General features: G+C 44.5%; 1 protein-coding gene across 3 annotated transcripts in view; it reads right to left on the minus strand.

The window, feature by feature from the left end:
• Positions 1–18,658, minus strand: part of LOC306771514 (cGMP-dependent protein kinase 1-like) — a gene marked incomplete at its 5' end in the record, with an annotated part of 208,945 nt that overhangs the window by 25,071 nt on the left and 165,216 nt on the right. For 2 of the 3 annotated variants that reach the window (XM_079260683.1, XM_079260681.1), the window contains 6 exons: positions 5,060–5,223; positions 5,305–5,446; positions 7,271–7,360; positions 7,500–7,639; positions 9,287–9,383; positions 17,139–17,213. In XM_079260683.1, coding sequence (XP_079116809.1) covers positions 5,060–5,223; positions 5,305–5,446; positions 7,271–7,360; positions 7,500–7,639; positions 9,287–9,383; positions 17,139–17,213 — 708 coding nt within the window. Of the gene's footprint in view, positions 1–5,059; positions 5,224–5,304; positions 5,447–7,270; positions 7,361–7,499; positions 7,640–9,265; positions 9,384–17,138; positions 17,214–18,658 lie in introns of all 3 variants that reach the window. The other variant, XM_079260682.1, reaches the window with a different exon arrangement.

Raw genomic sequence — 18,658 nt, forward strand, 5'->3', positions numbered from 1 at the left:
TTGCTGTGAGTTGATATGCAGATTGTCAGAGCAGCATAAAGGAAATGAAGAAACAAAAGGAAGAACTAGGTTTTACAGCAACTGAAACTTCATTGCTTCTGACTCCAGTCTTCTTCTTGACCGCTTGAATCTTCCTGCTTTTTTGTAAATATTTTGCTTAGAATGGATCACGACATATTTATCCTTTTTGTTGAATTCAATTTAGTAAGAAACATGAAAGTAAGAAAATTAAAAACATACAAAATAGAAACGGCTTATTTCGAATGGTTTATTCATATTTTTGAAATAACATTGCAGAAAACACAAACAATATTCACTCATATTTACAGTGTGTGTATATTTGACAACACACAACTTATTCAAAACTGTCCTTGGTCTGAGCAGACCTGGCACTCCCATGGCACTTCTTTTTTGCACTTGCCACATGTAAACTTGTGGCAATGAATACATTGTTCGGTAGCAGGGTTCTGTTTTTCTTTTGCGGCGTCAGTGTGGCGTCAGTCGTTGAAAAGACCTGAGTGCTGAACTCACTGCAGTTTCTCTCTCGAGCCGAAGGGATATTTCTCTGCGAATCTTGTTGAGTGTCCCAATAATGCTGGTTTTCCGGCTGAGGAGCTTCTTTGCAAGCGAAATTGATGTGAACATGTTCTGCCCTGGTCCAGAAATGGTTCCATCAACTTCATTACCACACTCTCAGACAGTCTCTCCTCCTTGGGACGACTGGGGTCTTTGCCAACATATTGAAAGACATTGCAGATATACTTCGATTTAAGGTCGCAAGCCACCTAAAATTTGATCCCAAACTTATCTGGTTTCGTAGCAATATATTGCAGAAAAGGGCAATGTGTCTCTGATGGGTAAAGCTGTTCATCAATTGTGATGTGCCGACCAGGGGTCTCATTTATCAAACTGTGCGTAGCAACGATGACTACAGGTGGTGTACGTAGGGAAAACAGGAAATGTGGCACAAAAAAACTTCACGATTTACAAAGCAGTGCGCATGCACATCCCATGCCTGTTTCACTTTATCAATCAGGATCAACACTAAATTTTGCGCACGTGAGGGAGCATCTTGTCACGCCCACATGTTGGCCATAAAAGGTCATGCCGACGCCCTGATAAATATTAATCCATCTCATTTCCATGACGGTTCTGCAGGAAAAAAGAGGAATTTTCTGGAAAATGAGGAAGAACTTCTAACAGATAAAGCTGTAAAATGTAAAAGTATTTTATCTGGTGGAGACAGGATGGACATCAGCACCAGCAGAAAGACAGAGGAGGTCAGCAGGGGACAGATGCTGTCAGCGTCTCATCAGACCACCGGACTTATCCAGAAAGGACAAATAAAGTGGTCAGACAGTAAAATGTAGGGAGAAAGTGCATCTTGGTCCACAGGAGGAGGAAGGGGGGGCGCTGCCCACTCCCACAGATTAGAAGCTGGCGGGAAAATGAAGGAGTCCAGAGATACGCTGGAACAAAATGCTCCAGATGATGCTGGAAGTGCTTCATTCCTTTGTTTCAGATTATAAAATGAACGGACATAAATGAGACGTCTCTGACTCCAGTTTATTTACTGGGAACATACTGGTGTTCCTGTGTGTCCCAGCTGGGTTGCAGCGCTGCAGATGTGGTCGGAGAGGGGGGGGGCAGTGGTTCCACCTTGTCCCCCCAGCAGGCGTGTCCTGGCAGAGGAGGAGGTGCAGGAGATGGAGACATAAAGACAGAAATGAGACTAAACCTGTGAATAAATGAGAATTGTCCACCTCTGATGTGTTGCATCACTTCTAGACGTTTGGCAGCAGTTTGGTTCCAACATGATGGTTGGAGGTCGGGGACAACAGCGCTGGTCGCAGCTGAACGGGACACGTTACCATTTAGTAGCATGTTATGTAGCGTCTCCACTATCTGCAGACATCTGCAGCTGTACAACAGGTTTCCTCCTGGGCATGGAGGCACCTCCACCTGCCTCCATCTGCCCAATGGCCGCTACACCACGTCTGGCTGTGGAGAACATCGTTCTGTTCCTCTGCTCTGGGTTGGGAAAAGGAGCGGACCCGACCTGTCAGCCCCTTCCCTTTGGAAGGTGCCGGACTGGAGTCCAGACTCTCCATGTTCCATGTCCACCAGCAGGGACAGATAAGCCACGTTGGGGAGCATTTTATATCCAACCATCACTTCATGTTCTGTATCTGCAGGTGGAGGAAACACCTGAGCAGCCTGATGATGGGCTGTTGTCATGGCGACCGCCTCCTTTTACCTGCAGGTCTTCATGTAGAGCTTTATTAGTACGGCAGCTTCTGTACGACTTATTAACTGTGTGATGTGGCTTTTCTAACATGTAGAACTGCTTGGTTTCAGAACATTTTACTGCTGGACGTTTTACGTGCTGGAGGAAAAATTTCAAATACGCTTTTTCTTTTTCTTTTTTTTTTAAAATGTTGTTAATATCCAACATTCTGTGTCAAGTTTTACATTTAATTTTGAACAAATGTCTCAAATTTCACACCATTTCTTTGGTTTTATTTTCGGCCTTTGGTGTCGCCATTCCCTGTTTCTCCAGATGTTGTGCATACGCCAGGGTCAGAGTTGGCGTGGAGGTAGGGACGTTTTTACCGCCAAGTCGTGTTTTGATAAATCCCAAAAGTTGACTGTAATTGGTGTACGCTGGGTTTTGAGAGTGCGACAGCTTCGTAATTGAGACCCCAGGTCTGTAGAATGTGACACAGTTCTTTTGAAATGATTCCCATAATTCAGAAATTGCTGAAAACCTGTCTGCACTCGCTCAGGTCGGGTGTTTCATGATTTCTTTGAAGCTGTCTCTAGCCATTGTTGCCATGATCCGTTTGATTCCATACATCTCGGACCAGTTGTCAGACAATGTTGGAACCTTTGTCACCAGATGATAACTGCAATGAAAGCCATCAATTCTGGAACGGCCTTGAACCAATCCACTGTCTCTGTCTCCCTTGCAGGCTCAATTGTGCATACTTGAATGATACGAAGCGTCTGGTGAGTGAGAAAACAGTGAAAGCATTGAAGGCAAGTTTTGATCCTTTTTCTGGCTTCATGTGTTGGCTCTCCCTCTGTGGCGTAAGGTTCAATACAAGTGAAGTCCAGACGTCGTCCAACCTCTTCCTTACGCCAAACTGTGCCATCTTTTATGGTCTCTGTTACCGTGGTATCCAGCCGAGGATTCTTTTTCAGGGGAGGGGGAACATCTCCCACCGAAGACTGCTCCGAGTCAGATTCTGCTTGAAGGTCGATGCCATCTGCTTCAGAGTAAAAAAGGCTTGCTTCACTCAGAACCATTTGCAAAGACTGCTCAGTAGTGAATCTTTGGATAACAATAGTGACTAATCAGCCACCACATTCCAAGGCAGGGGATCAAATCATCCCTCTTCATTTCTCAAAGGAGTACCCGAAACTTCAGTCCTGCCATTAGTGGCACATCAAAAAAAAAAAAACAGAGACCCAATCCTGAGGCCACCAAGCCGGATCCCTTCAACACCTCGGCTGCGCCTAGAAATTCTGTCCATATAAGTTATGAACAGAATCGGTGATAAAGGGCAGCCTTGGCGGAGTCCAACCCTCACCGGAAACGAATCCAACTTACTACCGGCAATGCGGACCAAGCTCTGACACCTGTCGTACAGGGACCGGACAGCTCGTACAAGGGGGTCCGGTACCCCATACTCCTGGAGTACCCCCCACAGGAGCCCCCGGGGGACACGGTCGAATGCCTTCTCCAGGTCCACAAAGCACATGTAGACTGGTTGGGCAAACTCCCATGCCCCCTCCAGGACCCCAAAGAGGGTATAGAGCTGGTCCACTGTTCCGCGACCAGGACGAAAACCACACTGCTCCTCCTCAATCTGAGATTCGACTATCCGGCGGACCCTCCTCTCCAGGACCCCTGAATAGACCTTACCAGGGAGGCTGAGGAGTGTGATTCCCCTGTAATTGGAACACACCCTCCGGCCCCCCTTCTTAAAAAGGGGGACCACCACCCCAGTCTGCCAGTCCAGCGGCACTGTCCCCGATGTCCATGCGATGCTGCAGAGGCGTGTCAGCCAGGACAGCCCCCAGAGCCTTAAGGAACTCCAGGCGGATCTCATCCACCCCCGGGGCCTTGCTGCCAAGGAGCTTTTTGACCACCTCAGCGACTTCAGCCCCAGAGATAGGAGAGTCCACCCCTGAGTCCCCCAGCTCTGCTCCCTCATCGGAAGACATGTTGGTAGGATTGAGGAGGTCTTTGAAGTATTCCTTCCACCGACCCACAACGTCCCGAGTTGAGGTCAGCAGCTCCCCATCTCCACTGTACACAGTGTTGATGGAGCACTGCTTCCCCCTCCTGAGCCGCCGGATGGTGGACCAGAATCTCCTCAAAGCCGTCTGGAAGTCTTTCTCCATGGACTCGAACTTTTCCCATGCCCAAATTTTTGCCTTGGCGACAGCCAAAGCCGCATGCCGCTTAGCCTGTTGGGACCTATCAGCTGCCTCCAGAGTCCCACAGGCCAAGAAGGCCCGATAGGACTCCTTCTTCAGCTTGACAGCATCCTTCACTGCTGGTGTCCACCAACGAGTCCTGGGATTACCGCCACGACAGGCACCAACGACCTTACAGCCATAGCTCCGGCCAGCCGCCTCAGCAATAGAGGTACGGAACATAGCCCACTCAGACTCAATGTCCCCCGCCTCACTCGGGACATGGTTGACGCTCTGCTGAAGGTGGGAGTTGAAGCTCGCTCTGACGGGGGACTCAGCCAGACATTCCCATCAGACAAATAAACCCAAAAATATAAAAACGGCTCCAAAAAATGATGAATCCACAATAGTTTTAAAATCATTTAAAAATTGATGGCATGGAATGTCACCGCATTTATATTAACAATGAAAGTATGATAGAAAATATATATTAAATAAGAACAATGATAACCTAAAATGGAAATTTATTTTACACTTTATAAATGATTGGATGTGAAAACAATTTTTTAAACTTAACCTTCTTTTGACGCTTTGTTTCTTCATATGAAGACACTAGCATCTGATTGGTCCTCACCTGCCGGTCAGCAGCTCATACATCAGGATCCCCAGAGACCAGTAGTCCGCTGAGAAGTCATGACCCTTGTTTAAGATGATCTCCGGAGCCACATATTCTGGCGTCCCGCAAAATGTCCACGTCTTCTTACAGCAGCCGATCTTCTTTGCAAAGCCAAAGTCCACCTGGACGAAAACAAAACTGACTATGAGAGACCCAGATCTTTTACAAAGTCCTAGTTTTTTACTAAAGATATCGGTAGGTACCAGCTTGGCGTATCCTCTGCTGTCCAATATGAGGTTTTCTGGTTTAAGGTCTCGGTATATGATGCCTTTGGCATGCAGGTAGGCAAAGGCCTCAACCACGCAGCCCGTGTAGAACCTGGTGGTGGAATCTTCAAAAGAACCTCTAAAACACAGATGGAGGTTTTAAGATCTGGAACAGGGGCAAAGCTAGACTTGGAGGGTCCACACTTTATTGGGGGGAGGGGAGTGGGTGTGATGTAATAGTAAAGGAAAGGACTGTGTTCCTCTCTCTAACACTGCTGTGGTGGTAGACTGGATCCTGATGTGGTTTGGATATATTAATCAACATTTTCATGCTGTAGCTACTTTAAAGCCAGCTAGCATTCTTGTTAGGCTCCTCTTAAAATGAAACTAGATCATGCACCGCTAGCTTTGTCACCACAAAGTAAATCTTAGAACAGCTTTCAAATTTATTTTCAGCTCCAATTGAAAATCTTAATGAATTAAGTTGATGTGGCATCCTTAATTACATTCCCTGGTGTCCCCACATTAGCTTAAAGCTAAGGTAATGCTAGCTTAAAAGTAGGTCAACAAAGCTTCATGCTAAAATCAGGTGACATATTGGGTGTTTCTCAATTCAGGGTCTGCACACTTCCAAGTGCAGTGCAAAGAAGTGTTCTATGTGGTCTGCACACACCAAAGTCCGCTTACTGCCAGTAAAATGAGACGGCCTCTCTAGTGGACGAGAATTACCCATAGTGCTCCAGTCCTCCGTTGCCTGGCAACGACATATGACAAGTTTATCTAATTACTGATCCCATTCTTCCACAAAAAGACACAAAAATATTTTTTAAGTGACAGAAAATGATGCCAGTAATTTAACTTTGATTTATTTTTATTTTCCTTTGTGTGTAAATGAGCAACATGAGGAGGAGGCGGTTTAGACAAGCTCTCCTCTGGCTGACAGCTCATCCTGTCTAGCTGACGTTAACTTTGGTGGAAAATAATCCTTGTTAGACACATATACAGTCGTCCTCATATGTATTCATGCCCTCCCATTAAAGAAGGAGAAAAACTGCTGCCTGTGAAATAAGCTGAAATATTTATGTATTGTCCCACTGTTGAAAAGATGCTCTAATTTGTCCAGGATCGATTTGTGTAGTTTTTTTTTTCTATAACTCAATTAAATGACAAAACAGTGTGTTATATCACTAAATTATAATTTAGGCCATGTTTAATTATTTTCCCTTATTCCAGTCTCCAGTTATCTGAGTGACTGAAGTGAATTCAGCCTTTTCTTTAATGAAAGGGGACGAAGACATCTGAGTACGACTCATCCATTTGTGGTTATTGGACACAATGTCCTCCCAGCTTGTCTGCCGGGACAAATATGTGTGTGTTTATACATAAAAATAAATAAACGGTCTGGCTGGTGTGGTACCAACACTGGCGTTCTGCTGCTCATTCTTTTCTATCAGGAGCGCAATGAATTCTGAGATAAGAGGGAGTGCAAAGGATACATCTCTTGTATCCTTCGTTTTAAGCCAATCTGGAGCCAAACGAAGGGGGCATTTGAAGGGTGGACTCAAAGGAGCCTTTGGATTGGGACAGCACTTGGCGCGCCACAATGACATATGCAGCCGACAAATCCTGCACTTGGAAGTGTGCAAATCCTGAATTGAGGAATACCCATTATTAGTAGTTGTACTTGTGCAGGTACTAACTTTCCATGCAGGTCTGGAAAGACATTTCTAGCCTCCTACAGTCACCCATCAATCATCTAGGGCAGAGGTCTCCAACTCTGCTGCCAGTATCACACTGGCCCCGTCTCTAGCTTCACCCCTGCTGCCAAACCATAGAAAGGGCAGCTAAAGAGTTAAAAACTTGATTCAGTGCTGGTAATTAATATTTTATCACCAGCATGGAACTGAAGCGGTTCTACTTGCTGGTGCCGGAATAGATGTGTTAAGGTCAGTTACAGGTGTACCTGTCCCTCAGTATGGTCCACAGCTCTCCACCTAGACAAGCCTCCATCAGCATGTAGAGATATTTACTGTCCTTGAAAGTCCGGTAGAGCCTGAACCGAGACAAAAGAAGATGTTTCTATCTCACAAATCTGTGAAAACTCAGAATGAATTTAATCAAGTTCACCACATCTGCAACGCAGAACCCGTCCACGTATCTGCAAGGCAGGGTCTACAGATGGACGCTCTGACCTGACAATGAAGTCAGAGTGGGCCTCAGTCATGATGTGCTTCTCGGATCGAATGTGCTCCTGTTGTTTTGTGTCGACAATGTACCGCTTCTTCAGAATCTTCATGGCAAACGTCTTTGTCTGTTCACTCTTCAACTGCACCTGAACCAAGAGACAGAGAGGCAGTGACCATGGGAACAAGCCCAAACAGCCCGTAAACATTCCTCTAAGCTCTAGCAGAGTGAAACAGCTGTCTGTCTTCCTCAGCATTGAGTGTAAACATCCTGCTGCTTATAGACCATGACACAGTCAGTATTCCTTGACCCATGATATTTGAGCTCAAAGACATTGGACAGGTCACACGCTGCCAGTAGCTGGATGGGATTCCTCTGTCAGGACATCTATGTTTGGAGCTTTCCAAAGATCTCACGTCCTTGTCTTAGGTCTTAGGAAAGTCTTAGCTTCTCATTTTTCTCAATAAAAAACTAAAATCCTTCATACTTAACCTAGACTGATTGTATTAAGCTGAGCCAGATCCAGGTTCTGCTCTGATCCTGATCCACGTACATCCTGCAGGTCATGGAATGTTGACCTAGCCACAATAACTTCCCCATGTTGGTCTGAGAACCTTTTAGTGTCAAACTGACCAGAGCATAGCTAAGCTAAGCTAAGCTAAGCTAAGCTAACAGGCTACTCACATAGACATGGAGCAATTGACAGAGGCCCCAGACCTAATGAACCCCTATCCTATGACCCCTCGGCCTATAGGATCCCCTAATCTTAAGACCTCACTTCTGGAACCCTGGGCCTTGAAGAGATTTAGGGCTTCAGGAGATTGAAGCTGTCAGGAGCCTTATGGCTTCAGGAGCCTTAAGCCTCAATGGGCCTCAGACCTTCAGTAGCATTGAGCAGCCATGGCCCTTCAGGTGCCTTGGGCCCTGCTGTTTTATTTCAGATAAACTAGAATTTAGTGAGGTAAATCTAGCTGGACTGAAACCTTAAGAACAGGGGTGTCCAAAGTTGGTCCTTGAGGGCTGCTGTCTGGCAGGTGTTTTAACACACTTGGCTTCCATTAAATGGATTCAACAGACAATGAAATGCTGTATAATGACTGATTAGTTTGAGTCAGGTTTGTTGGAACATGGAAAACCTGTAGGATTATGGCCCTCGAGGACCGGAACTGGGCGCCACTGCTTATGAAGGCCTGGAATATTTGAAGCTCCAGGAACTAGCAGAGGACCAGCAAAGCAGGAAGAGGACTTACTGGAAGATCATATGCTGAGGCAGACCTCCAGGTCTTGATGATCAACTGGAAACTGAGTCATCAGAGCTCTACTTGGTCAGACCAGAGGTCATAGGTCGGACCAGAGTTAGGTTCTGAATGAAGCTCAAAAAATACCTCCAAATGACCAATGGGACATCTTGAGTGGGGATTCCTTTCTGTTTTGGACAAACCTTCTGCAGGGTTTCCCTTTCAACCTTTACTCCTGTCTACCGATGTCCTGTGGCAGGGAAACCTGATTCCTCACCCCCACCATGCCCCATCCCTTTACACGATAAATATGTCTGATCAAAGAGGACGTAACAAAACTGATCACAGATTAGCAGTCTGAGAAACCAGAAGAAACTGCTGAAGCATGACAATGTCATGGAGTGTCCAGCTCAGTCTGGATCAAACGAAGACTAGTTTCCAGGTACCTAAACCTAAACTACAGTTGGAATAAACACATTCTGCATCTGTTTTCTAGTGTCTGAATGAAGCCGGTCTGAAACTGGCCTGAATGAAACTGGTCCAGGATAAGATCCTACCAGCTCAACACGCCCAAACCCTCCGACTCCCAGCGTGTCAATGATGTTGAAGTCGTTGAGCTTCAGGCTGGAGAAGAAGGCGTTCTCCGCTTCGTATCTGCAAACCGAAGAACACAGGAGAACATGATGGGACCGTTCAGACTTCCAATATCCCTATAACCTGTTCCTGCAGCCGTACCTGCTGCATTTCACTACGTGGAAGAATGGAAACTTCCTGGAGGTCTGGATAGAGAAGGAGGTGACAGGAAAAGATGGGGTGGCAGGCAGGCTGGTGAGGCGCTCCCTCTGGTGCCTCACCGGAACAATAAGCAAATCCCTCATCCTCAAACAGGTTCAGATCAGTTCAGAGATGGAAAACTGCTTCCAGAATGTGGTTCTGTCTGACTTCACAGAGGAAATTTCAGAGTTTTAGAAAGAATCTGAAGTGCTGGTTCCTCAGGAGAATGTTCTGCAGAGCATCTGTAGGAGAGCTGTCTCAAAGGAGGAGGTCCACGTCCAGTTCACATGGTGGTGGTACCAGCAGTGGACCCAGGGGGTTCTAGTGTGGTAGTACCAGTGTCGCACTGAGGTTGCCAGATCCTCCAGTTCTTAGTGCATGAAAATCAGAAATAAGGTGGGTCATTCACTGAGCTGATCAGAACCCAGAGAAGTCCGCAGAGGATGGCATTACTGAAGGCAGAGAGAAAGCCCCGTAGGAATCCAGCTGAGCACGCTCAGACCAAGGAAAAGGCAGGAGGTCTGCCGTGGATGAGTGCTGCAGGGTAAAATGGTACCTGAGAGGACAGCCATGTGCCCAAACCCTGCTGATGGTATTTTTAGCAGCTGGAAACATTGCTGAGAGGTTTTCTGTTATTAAAGAGGCTGGCTGGCATTCAGGAGGCTGCAGTACTCGCTGTCCCAACACAGAAACTTCAGGGATCACCAGTACTCCCCTCAGCTCTTCTCTCAGGTTTCAGGAGGACTTCATCTTTATGTCTGGTGGTCTGTATGTGTTAAAGGGTCAGATAGCAACAGTCTAGAACTCACATACCTCCAGGATGAGTCCAACATGACCTGGAAGACAACGTCATGACTGCAGAGATGTTTTCCTTCTGAAGGTCAGAAGGACCATGAGGATCTGGTCCACGGTCACAGATCTACAGACCTTGATGAGGTGAATAGATGTTCCTCATCAAGAGGAAGCCCTGAAGATAAGTGGTCCTCATCAGAACCAGAGTTTCAGCAGACCGGCAGCTTTCTGGGAGTTGGTTTCAGACACTGAATGCTGCTTCTAATGTTTAGTTTTGACTCTGGGACCAGGAATTAGACCTGACCCTAATAACCTGAGAGATCTAGTATCCATTTTCCTGGTCTTGGTGAGGACTCGAGTTGAGGATGTAGTGATGAAAAAACTTTTCTAACAGATTGTTAGTAGCATTCAGAATTTATCGCCACAATGCCTGATCCTGAGGAAGTTTACCTGGTAGCAAATCTGCCTTCTGTTCTTCTCCATCAGCATCTATTGTAACCGCTTCTCTATACACGAAGAGCTTTGTTTTCTCACAAGACAATGGAGTTAGGCTGGAAACTTAGTGATCAGCTTTGGATGAAAGAGCAGGTTTTGTTCAATTATGGATGATTAGTTTCTTCAAAGCTGGGCTAGGTAATGCTGTTTAGAGACATGTTCCTCTGGGTGAAGTGGTTCCTCGTCCTGATAGTAGTCTATACATTCTGTAATCATGAACAATAAGAAATATAGTTAGACCCCTCAGTTTACTGTAAATCTGTAAAAACTCTGACCAATCCAAATGTTCCGACCCAAATGGAGTTGTTCATTTCTTATATTTCGTAAGTTTCTTCATGGCTGAGAAAATGCAGGAAGGATTTCCCGACCCGGCTCGGTTTATTTGCCTCCTCCTGCTAAACAGGTGAGAAAGAGAAAATCGTTGGTGGAAAAAGCTGCGAACTAGAAAACCACCACCAGGGCACTTGAAAGAATTCCTGGATCTGGATCACCACCAAAATGAAATCTTCCTTTTCACATTTTCAACAACTCCAGAAAATTTAATTAAAATCCGTCCATAACTTTTTGACTTATCTTGAACACAAACAAATAAATGCCAGTAAAAACCTAACCTCCTTGGTAGAGGTAAGAAAAAAACCTTGGTTCACGCAAAGAGCAACACTAGAAGGGTAGGAGCCAAGACAGGGGCCACTCTTGCTCGCTCCCCAACATTACCCACCCCAGCTTTAACAATAAAGTTTTTTTTAAATGTACCTTAATCCAAGTGACTATTTTTGATCACATTGTTTTCTTTCATATTCGACATGAAACTATTTTTTATTTTGTTAATGTAACAACAGAATGGAGGTCTTGGTACATACCAGAAGGACAATTTTAGCTTAAAATTTCTAATTTCATGGTAGTTCATTGACTGCCCCAAAAAGGGTTTTTTTAAAAATGAAACTTTCATCTTTGGACAATAATCTTCATTCTCTCAAAATAATATTTTCTAAAAAAAAAAAAAACATGTTAAAACTCGACCCCTCTGCTTCTCTACAAACTGAGCCGTGAATCACAATGTATTTGGTTCAGTAATAAAGAAGAAATTGGTACTAGTTTTATTATGAGTTGTCTAACATCTTTATGAAGATGGAAAAATGTGATGATTTATGCTTGCTGAGCAGGAAGTTGTAACAGGCAGAAGTTTGTAGTTGAAAACACTTTAGGTGTAAAAACCAAACAGCAGCTGCAGAGAGAACAATGCTAATAGATGAAGATCCGTGAGTGATCAGACTACTTCCTGGAAGCCAGCATGTCAGATTACTGCAGAAACAGTAGCTGCTGTCACTGTTCAGGACGAGTTATCACTTTAAATTTAGTTTGTGATGGTGAGAAAGAGATTAACAGCTCGTGATAGGAAGAAGCTGCAATGTAAAGGCAGCTTGGTTTGAACTGAGTAGTTTTTACTTGAAATGTTTTTGTACAAGCATGTGTGTGTGTGATCCACTGAATCCGATTTGTGACAGAAAATGTGCACATGTGAAGGACAAACAAATACTCTGATTTCACACACTGTTTTCTGTTTACAGTAACCATAGTTAACAGCCATGACTGACAGCCAGACATCTGCTGTCAGTACGACATGTTGACCATAGGAAGAAACAACAATAATTATCTTCCTCCGGTCACTTGACCGACTGTCTCTTGAAACACACAGAACAACTCAGCCATGTGTGCATGGATGTATGTGTATTCTCTGTGTCTCCTGCATGTATCATCCGCAGCAGAGACCTGGAAAAACCTCTCTTCTCTTCAACTCCACTCTTAAGTCTGGCACCAGCTGGAAATTCACTGAATCCAGAAGCAGAACTAGCCCACCATCCACCACACCCAGGTACTACAGGCACTGGAACTGCAGATCAAGTTTCATCCCAGTTAGACCACAAGTGACATTAACAACATCCTTGTCCAACACCAGTCACATTAATCAGTCTTTATTTCTTTAGTAGTGGGAGGATGTTGGTCGGGTCTGACAAGCCCAAATTGTGAGAATCTGCTGGACATGTCTGACAGAGGCCCCTATCAGAGAGAGCTTTAACTCCCACCTCTGACAAAGCTTCAGTCATGTTGAGTAAGGTGAGGGATCAAGCATCCGAATGGACTATGTTATATGCCTGTATTATCGAGGTGGGCAGCGGGAGCTGTGGTCGTAGTAAGGTTGTTGGTGCCTGTCATGGTGGGAATCCCAGAACTTGTTTGTGGACACCTGCAGTGAGGAATGCTGTCAGGTTGAAGAAGGAACCCTAGGCCTTTTTGGTTTGTGGAGCTATGAAAGGGAGATGATTGGCAGGCCAAGTGGAAGGCACCTTCAGCGGTCGCCAAGGCAAAAACTCGGGCATGGTAGGAGTTTGGAGAGGCCATGGAGAACAATTTCCAGATGGCCTCAACAAGATTCCGGTCAACCTTTCAGTGGCTCAGGAGGGTAAACTGTGTAAACTGGAAATGAAGAGCTGCTGACCTCAACCTGGGACATTGTAAGTAGGTGGAGGGAGTACTTCGAAGACCTCAATCCTACCAACACGTCTTCTGATGAGAAAGCAGATCTGGGGGAGTAAAGGGTGGACTCTCCTATCTCTGGGGCTGAAGTCTCTGAGGTGGTCAAAAAGCTCCTTGGCGGCAAGGCCCCGGGGGTGGATGAGATCCGCCCGGAGTTCCTTAAGGCTCTGGATGCTGTGGGGCTGTCCTGGCTGACACGTCTCTGCAGCATCGCGTGGACATCGGGGGCAGTACCGCTGGACTGGCAGACTGGAGGCTGTGCTCCAACCACAGGGGGGATCACACTCCTCTGCCTCCCTGGTAAGGTCTATTCAGCGGTCCTGGAGAGGAGGGTCCACCAGATAGTCAAATCCCAGATTGAGGAGGAGCAGTGCAGTGTTTGTCCTGGTCGTGGAACAGTGGACCAGCTCTAAACCCCACTTTGGGGTCCTGGAGGTGGCATGGGAGTTTGCCCAACCAGTTTACATCTACATTTGTTTCTGGTAAGGGTTGGACTCTGCCATGGCTGCCTTTTATCACCAATTCTGTGATAACTTTTGTGGATAGAATTTCTAGGTGCAGCTGAGGTGTTGGGGGGATCCAGTTTAGTGGCCTCAGGGTTGTGTCCCTGCCCTTTCCGGATGATGTGGTCCGTTGGCTTTATCTGGTTGTGAAATCCAGCTCTGGATTAAACTATTTGCAGAAGAGCATGAAGCGGCTGGGATTAGGATTTGCAGTAAAGAGGACTCTGTGCCAGTCTGTTGTGATGAAGAATGATCTGACCCAAAGGTGAAGCTTTCAATTTCTCAGTTGATCGACGTTCCTACCCTCACCTATGGTCACCAACTGTGAATTGTGACAGAAACAATGGGATTGTGATTACAGATGGTGGAAATGAGTTTCCTTCAAAGGATGGCCAGGTTCTCCCTTAGAGATAGGGTGAGAAGCTCGATCATCCAGTAGGAGATCAGAGTAGAGCTGCTGCTATTCCACATTGAGAGGAGCCAGTTGAGGTGGCCTGGGCAGCTGGTTAAGATGCCTCTAGATGAGGTGTTCTGGGCATGTCCCTGCAGGAGAAGACCTTGAGGAAGACCCAGGACACCTGGGAATGCCTCAGGATGCTCCTGAGGACCTTGCAAATGTGGTTGGGGAGAGGGTAGTCTGGGCTTCCCCATTTAGACCCCACAACTCGACCCCAGATTATTTGTAGAAAATGGATGGATTTTTCTTTTGAACAGAGCTCTGATAAGTACAAAAACTCATAACTCATTATGAACTGTGACAAGTACAGGTCTAGAAGCACATATTCTTTCTCTGGGCCTAAATATAAAATTACACTTCACAGTCAGAATATGTCTGACAATACAAGTAAATTTTAGAAGCCATGATTGGTAAGGAATTAGAGAAATCTGATTAGTCCCTTAGTAAGTGTGTGAAACCTGATAAATTTACTGATATTGTCCAAAACAAAAGAAGGGCTGCACAGTGGCATAGTGGTTATCACTGTGACCTCACAGCAAGAAGGTTGCTGGTATGAACCATGGCTTTTCTGTGTCTGAATGTGTATGTGTGTTCTCTCCAGGTACTCCAGTTTCCTCCCACTGTCCAAAGAGATGCATGGCAGCTGTAGCTCAGAAGGAAGAGCAGTAGTCTTTCAACTGGAAAGTTGGGAGATTGATTCCAGGTTTTTTGATTCCTGACTAGGAAGTGTCCAAAGTGCCCTTGGGCTAGTTGCTCTCTGGGGTCATGTGGATAAAACCATCTCTGAAATGACTTGCAAATAGAACAGACTAGAATTTGTTACTCTCAATTGTCCCAAGGAGCGATTGTGAGTTTGAATTGTTTGTCTCTCTGCGTTAGCTTTTTGACAGACTGGTGACCTGTTCAGGGTATACCCTGCCTCTCTCCCAAGAATTGCTGGAAATGTGACTAAATTGGCCTAAGCCTCAGGTGTCGAACTCCAGCCCTTGAGCGCCCGTATCCTGAAGGTTTTTGTTGTCATGCTCCAACACACCTGACCAAAACTTAAAAACAGGTTGACAAGAAGCTGCTGGATGCATTTGATTCGAATCAGCTGCATTGGCAGAGGGGAAACAACAAAAACCTGCCAGATTCCGGCCCTCGAGGACTGGAGTTTGACACGCCTGCAGTTAAGAAAATGAATCAATCCAATACCTGTAGATTTGATTTGTACCCATTTTTGCTAAACTGACTAATACAGAGTTATAATGGATGACTATGAGGACCTGAATATTCAGCCACACACAAAGGAGCATTATTATTATTAACCAGTATTATTGAAAATGAGGAGCTTAGGGGAAAGTGTAAAGGGACGAGGTTTGATCTTGGGGAATGAAGCGGCTGAGAGAGTCCATATTCTGGAGACATGGTCAGGAGGGTGGCAAGAGGTCAGAATACTGAGAGAACAGATGAGGTAACTAACATGGATGATAGGTGAGGCTCGGGGGTCCAAAAAGCAAGGCAAGAATCCATATCCACAATATCTGAAAGGCAAGAAGAGTCGGTTGTCGTGGGCAGAGCAAGAAGGGTTAACTAGAGACGTGAATAGGTAGGGCTGCAACTTGAGAAGATTTACTGAATGCTGGACTACAACAAGACATGGAGCTGCAGATAATCTGGCAGAGAGGAAGAAACTGGAGAGTGTTTAACGGAAACAATGGTTTTCGAGAGTTTGAGAGTTTTTTTTCAACTTCGACATTTTAGTGGCATCCTGGGGGAGGGACTCAGTGATTGGTCATCTTCTCTAGGTTGTGCACGTTCACGAGAAGAAAGCCACGCCCACCTTCATTGCTCAGTATCACTACTCCTAGCAGCTGACCAATCAGACACAGCCTGCAGGACAGGGGGTGGGGCTTTCTCTGTTGGCGTGTTTCTGGCAGAGGCTGATCTGAGAGGATCAATACAACATGAATGAAGGGGTTTGTGGACAATGCTTGATTATTTCTTGTCCTTCTGGACTTGCATATTAAAATAAATTAGACTGAAATGTGCATCATGGAGACACTTTTACAGAAAATCTATCTAAGATTAGTTTGAAAAATTAATAAAATGTCAGAAAGATTTAGAAACAAAAAAACTAAAATTAGTAAAAGAATCAGAGCACATGGGCATTAGCAGATTAAACCCGCTGCTGTGGAGGTACCAGTAGAAACTGGTGATGAATATCAAGCATACACCAATATCAATAATAATCCCACTATATAGGTGGTGTACGACATGGGGTGCATCCACCACTGACACAGAATCATTGTAAACAGCAACAATATCAAGTAAATTGGCTAAAAACATATTCACAACTATCTCAACGATAGCCTTCATTAAAAAGTTCAAAACCATGCAGATGTAAAATAAGAATAATGTCCAATCAGTTAACAAGCTAAATGAGTTTTTAGTTGCTTATTTCCTTCATTTTAAAGCAGAACTGATTACTAACAATGATGCAGATCATTGTTGACAGTCATAATCAACACTGACACTTAACTATTCTAACACACATTAGCAAACAAAGTCAAATTTAAGATCTAAAATATTAGTATTATTGGTAATATTATATAGTTTCTGTTGTAAACAACTGGAAGCTACTGCTGAAATGTTGGAGTAAAGATGATTGAGGTCACAACTCAACCACCACACCAGGTGTCCACACCAGCAACCTTTAAGCTGACGTTGTACAGCAAAATTTTAGTCCCAAAATGTCCAGATTCAGTCTTTTTATTACAGATGACAGAAAAGCAGGAACATCAGCTGAGATGTTTCATTTAAAGCTCTGACAAGGCTTAATGGTGGAAACATGAGGCTGTGTCGTACACCTACTTAGCTTTAGCTTCAGCGTCATCGTAGGCTTTGTTAGAAACGTCATCCAGTCCACCAATCAGATGTTTGAATGAGCTGAGGAGGAAACATGGAAATGTTAAACCTGAAGAACATGTAGAACAAAAACAAGTTTAACATATTTGTTAGCTGTAATGCTAGCAGACACAAGCTGATGTCAGCTTCCGACCTATGGCTAGATGTTAAAGCAACTTGTTGTTTGTCGTTAACTTTTGTTTGTTGCATTAGAGAAATAGGGCAAAAAGTCAGTTAAAATGTCTATGTTGAGAATTAAGTCTGACCTCTGCAACAACTTATAACTATTGTTTTTATCTGTACATTTCACCTCTGGAATTGCTGTGTTTGGTATAATTTATCTAACAAATATCCTAGAAATTTTCCATTGCTTCAGTCTTCTCCGACTTACTGAGCTGAATATATTCCAGAATGCATGCATGACATTCCAAACTGTTCATAAAATGAATACCAGGCTGTCTGAGCTCATTCCAATTTAAAGTCCTCTCCATAATAATGACACCAGGAAAAAAATCTCCCGTAGATTTGTAATGGCCTGGACAAGAAAAAGTGTTCAAATTCATCTCAATAGCAAGGATCTGCATCCAACTGGACAGTCCACCAGCACCTTCCTACCATGTCCTCTACTGTTTGATTTTGTGCTTGTGTTGTTCTTAATCATATGTAAGTCGCTTTGGATAAAAGCGTTGCTAAATGACTGTAGAATAGAATAGAATAGAATAGATTAGAATAGAATAGAATCTCCACCACTAAAAATATGTTAAAGACTAATTTGATCAGCTCACATATTCTGTAACATCTATGGTCCTAAATCCTCCTGCTCTGGAAAAATGTGTTTTATATTTAATGTGTTGTATTTAATAGGGCCCGACCGATATATCGGCCGAAATAGGGGTCCAGGGTGATATCGGCTATCGGTAAAATAATTTAAGATTCTTTCTGATATTTTTTATTGATTTATTTTTGTCATATATTTGTTTCTGCATCTCCATTAATGAGACTGCCAAGTTAAAATGTAATTGGGCTACTTATCCAGCAGATGGCGCCCATGCTGGATAAGTAGCGGGGGCGGGGTCATCCTTGCTCATGGCTGCCTACCGTGGAAACCGAGACAGAGCAAACCGGACGGTGAAACAGATCGCAGCTGAGTCAAGTAAAGTCACGTCTGCTCACCAGTATTTTATATTTAGTCACTGGTAAGTTGAAATGTTAAACACAGTGATGTTTTCCCTCTTACATTCTCTACAGACTTGACATTGCGTGCCTCGTGGCCGCGCTGCGTTTAAAGTTACGATCATTTTTACCATGCTAAAAATTTAGCATGCACAAATAAAAAGTGAAGCATAGCTGTCTAAGTGCATAAAAGCATCATAACTGGAGTGTTTTTAGTGAAAAAGTAAAGTTATCGTGTTTCTTTCTCTTTCTTAAAATAAGTCTAGTCTTCATTAAACGGCTCTTTGCCATCATAAAAACATGTAGCAACCTGC

Source organism: Telmatherina bonti (assembly GCF_933228915.1).
Source record: "Telmatherina bonti genome assembly, chromosome: 21".
Taxonomy (NCBI): domain Eukaryota; kingdom Metazoa; phylum Chordata; class Actinopteri; order Atheriniformes; family Telmatherinidae; genus Telmatherina; species Telmatherina bonti.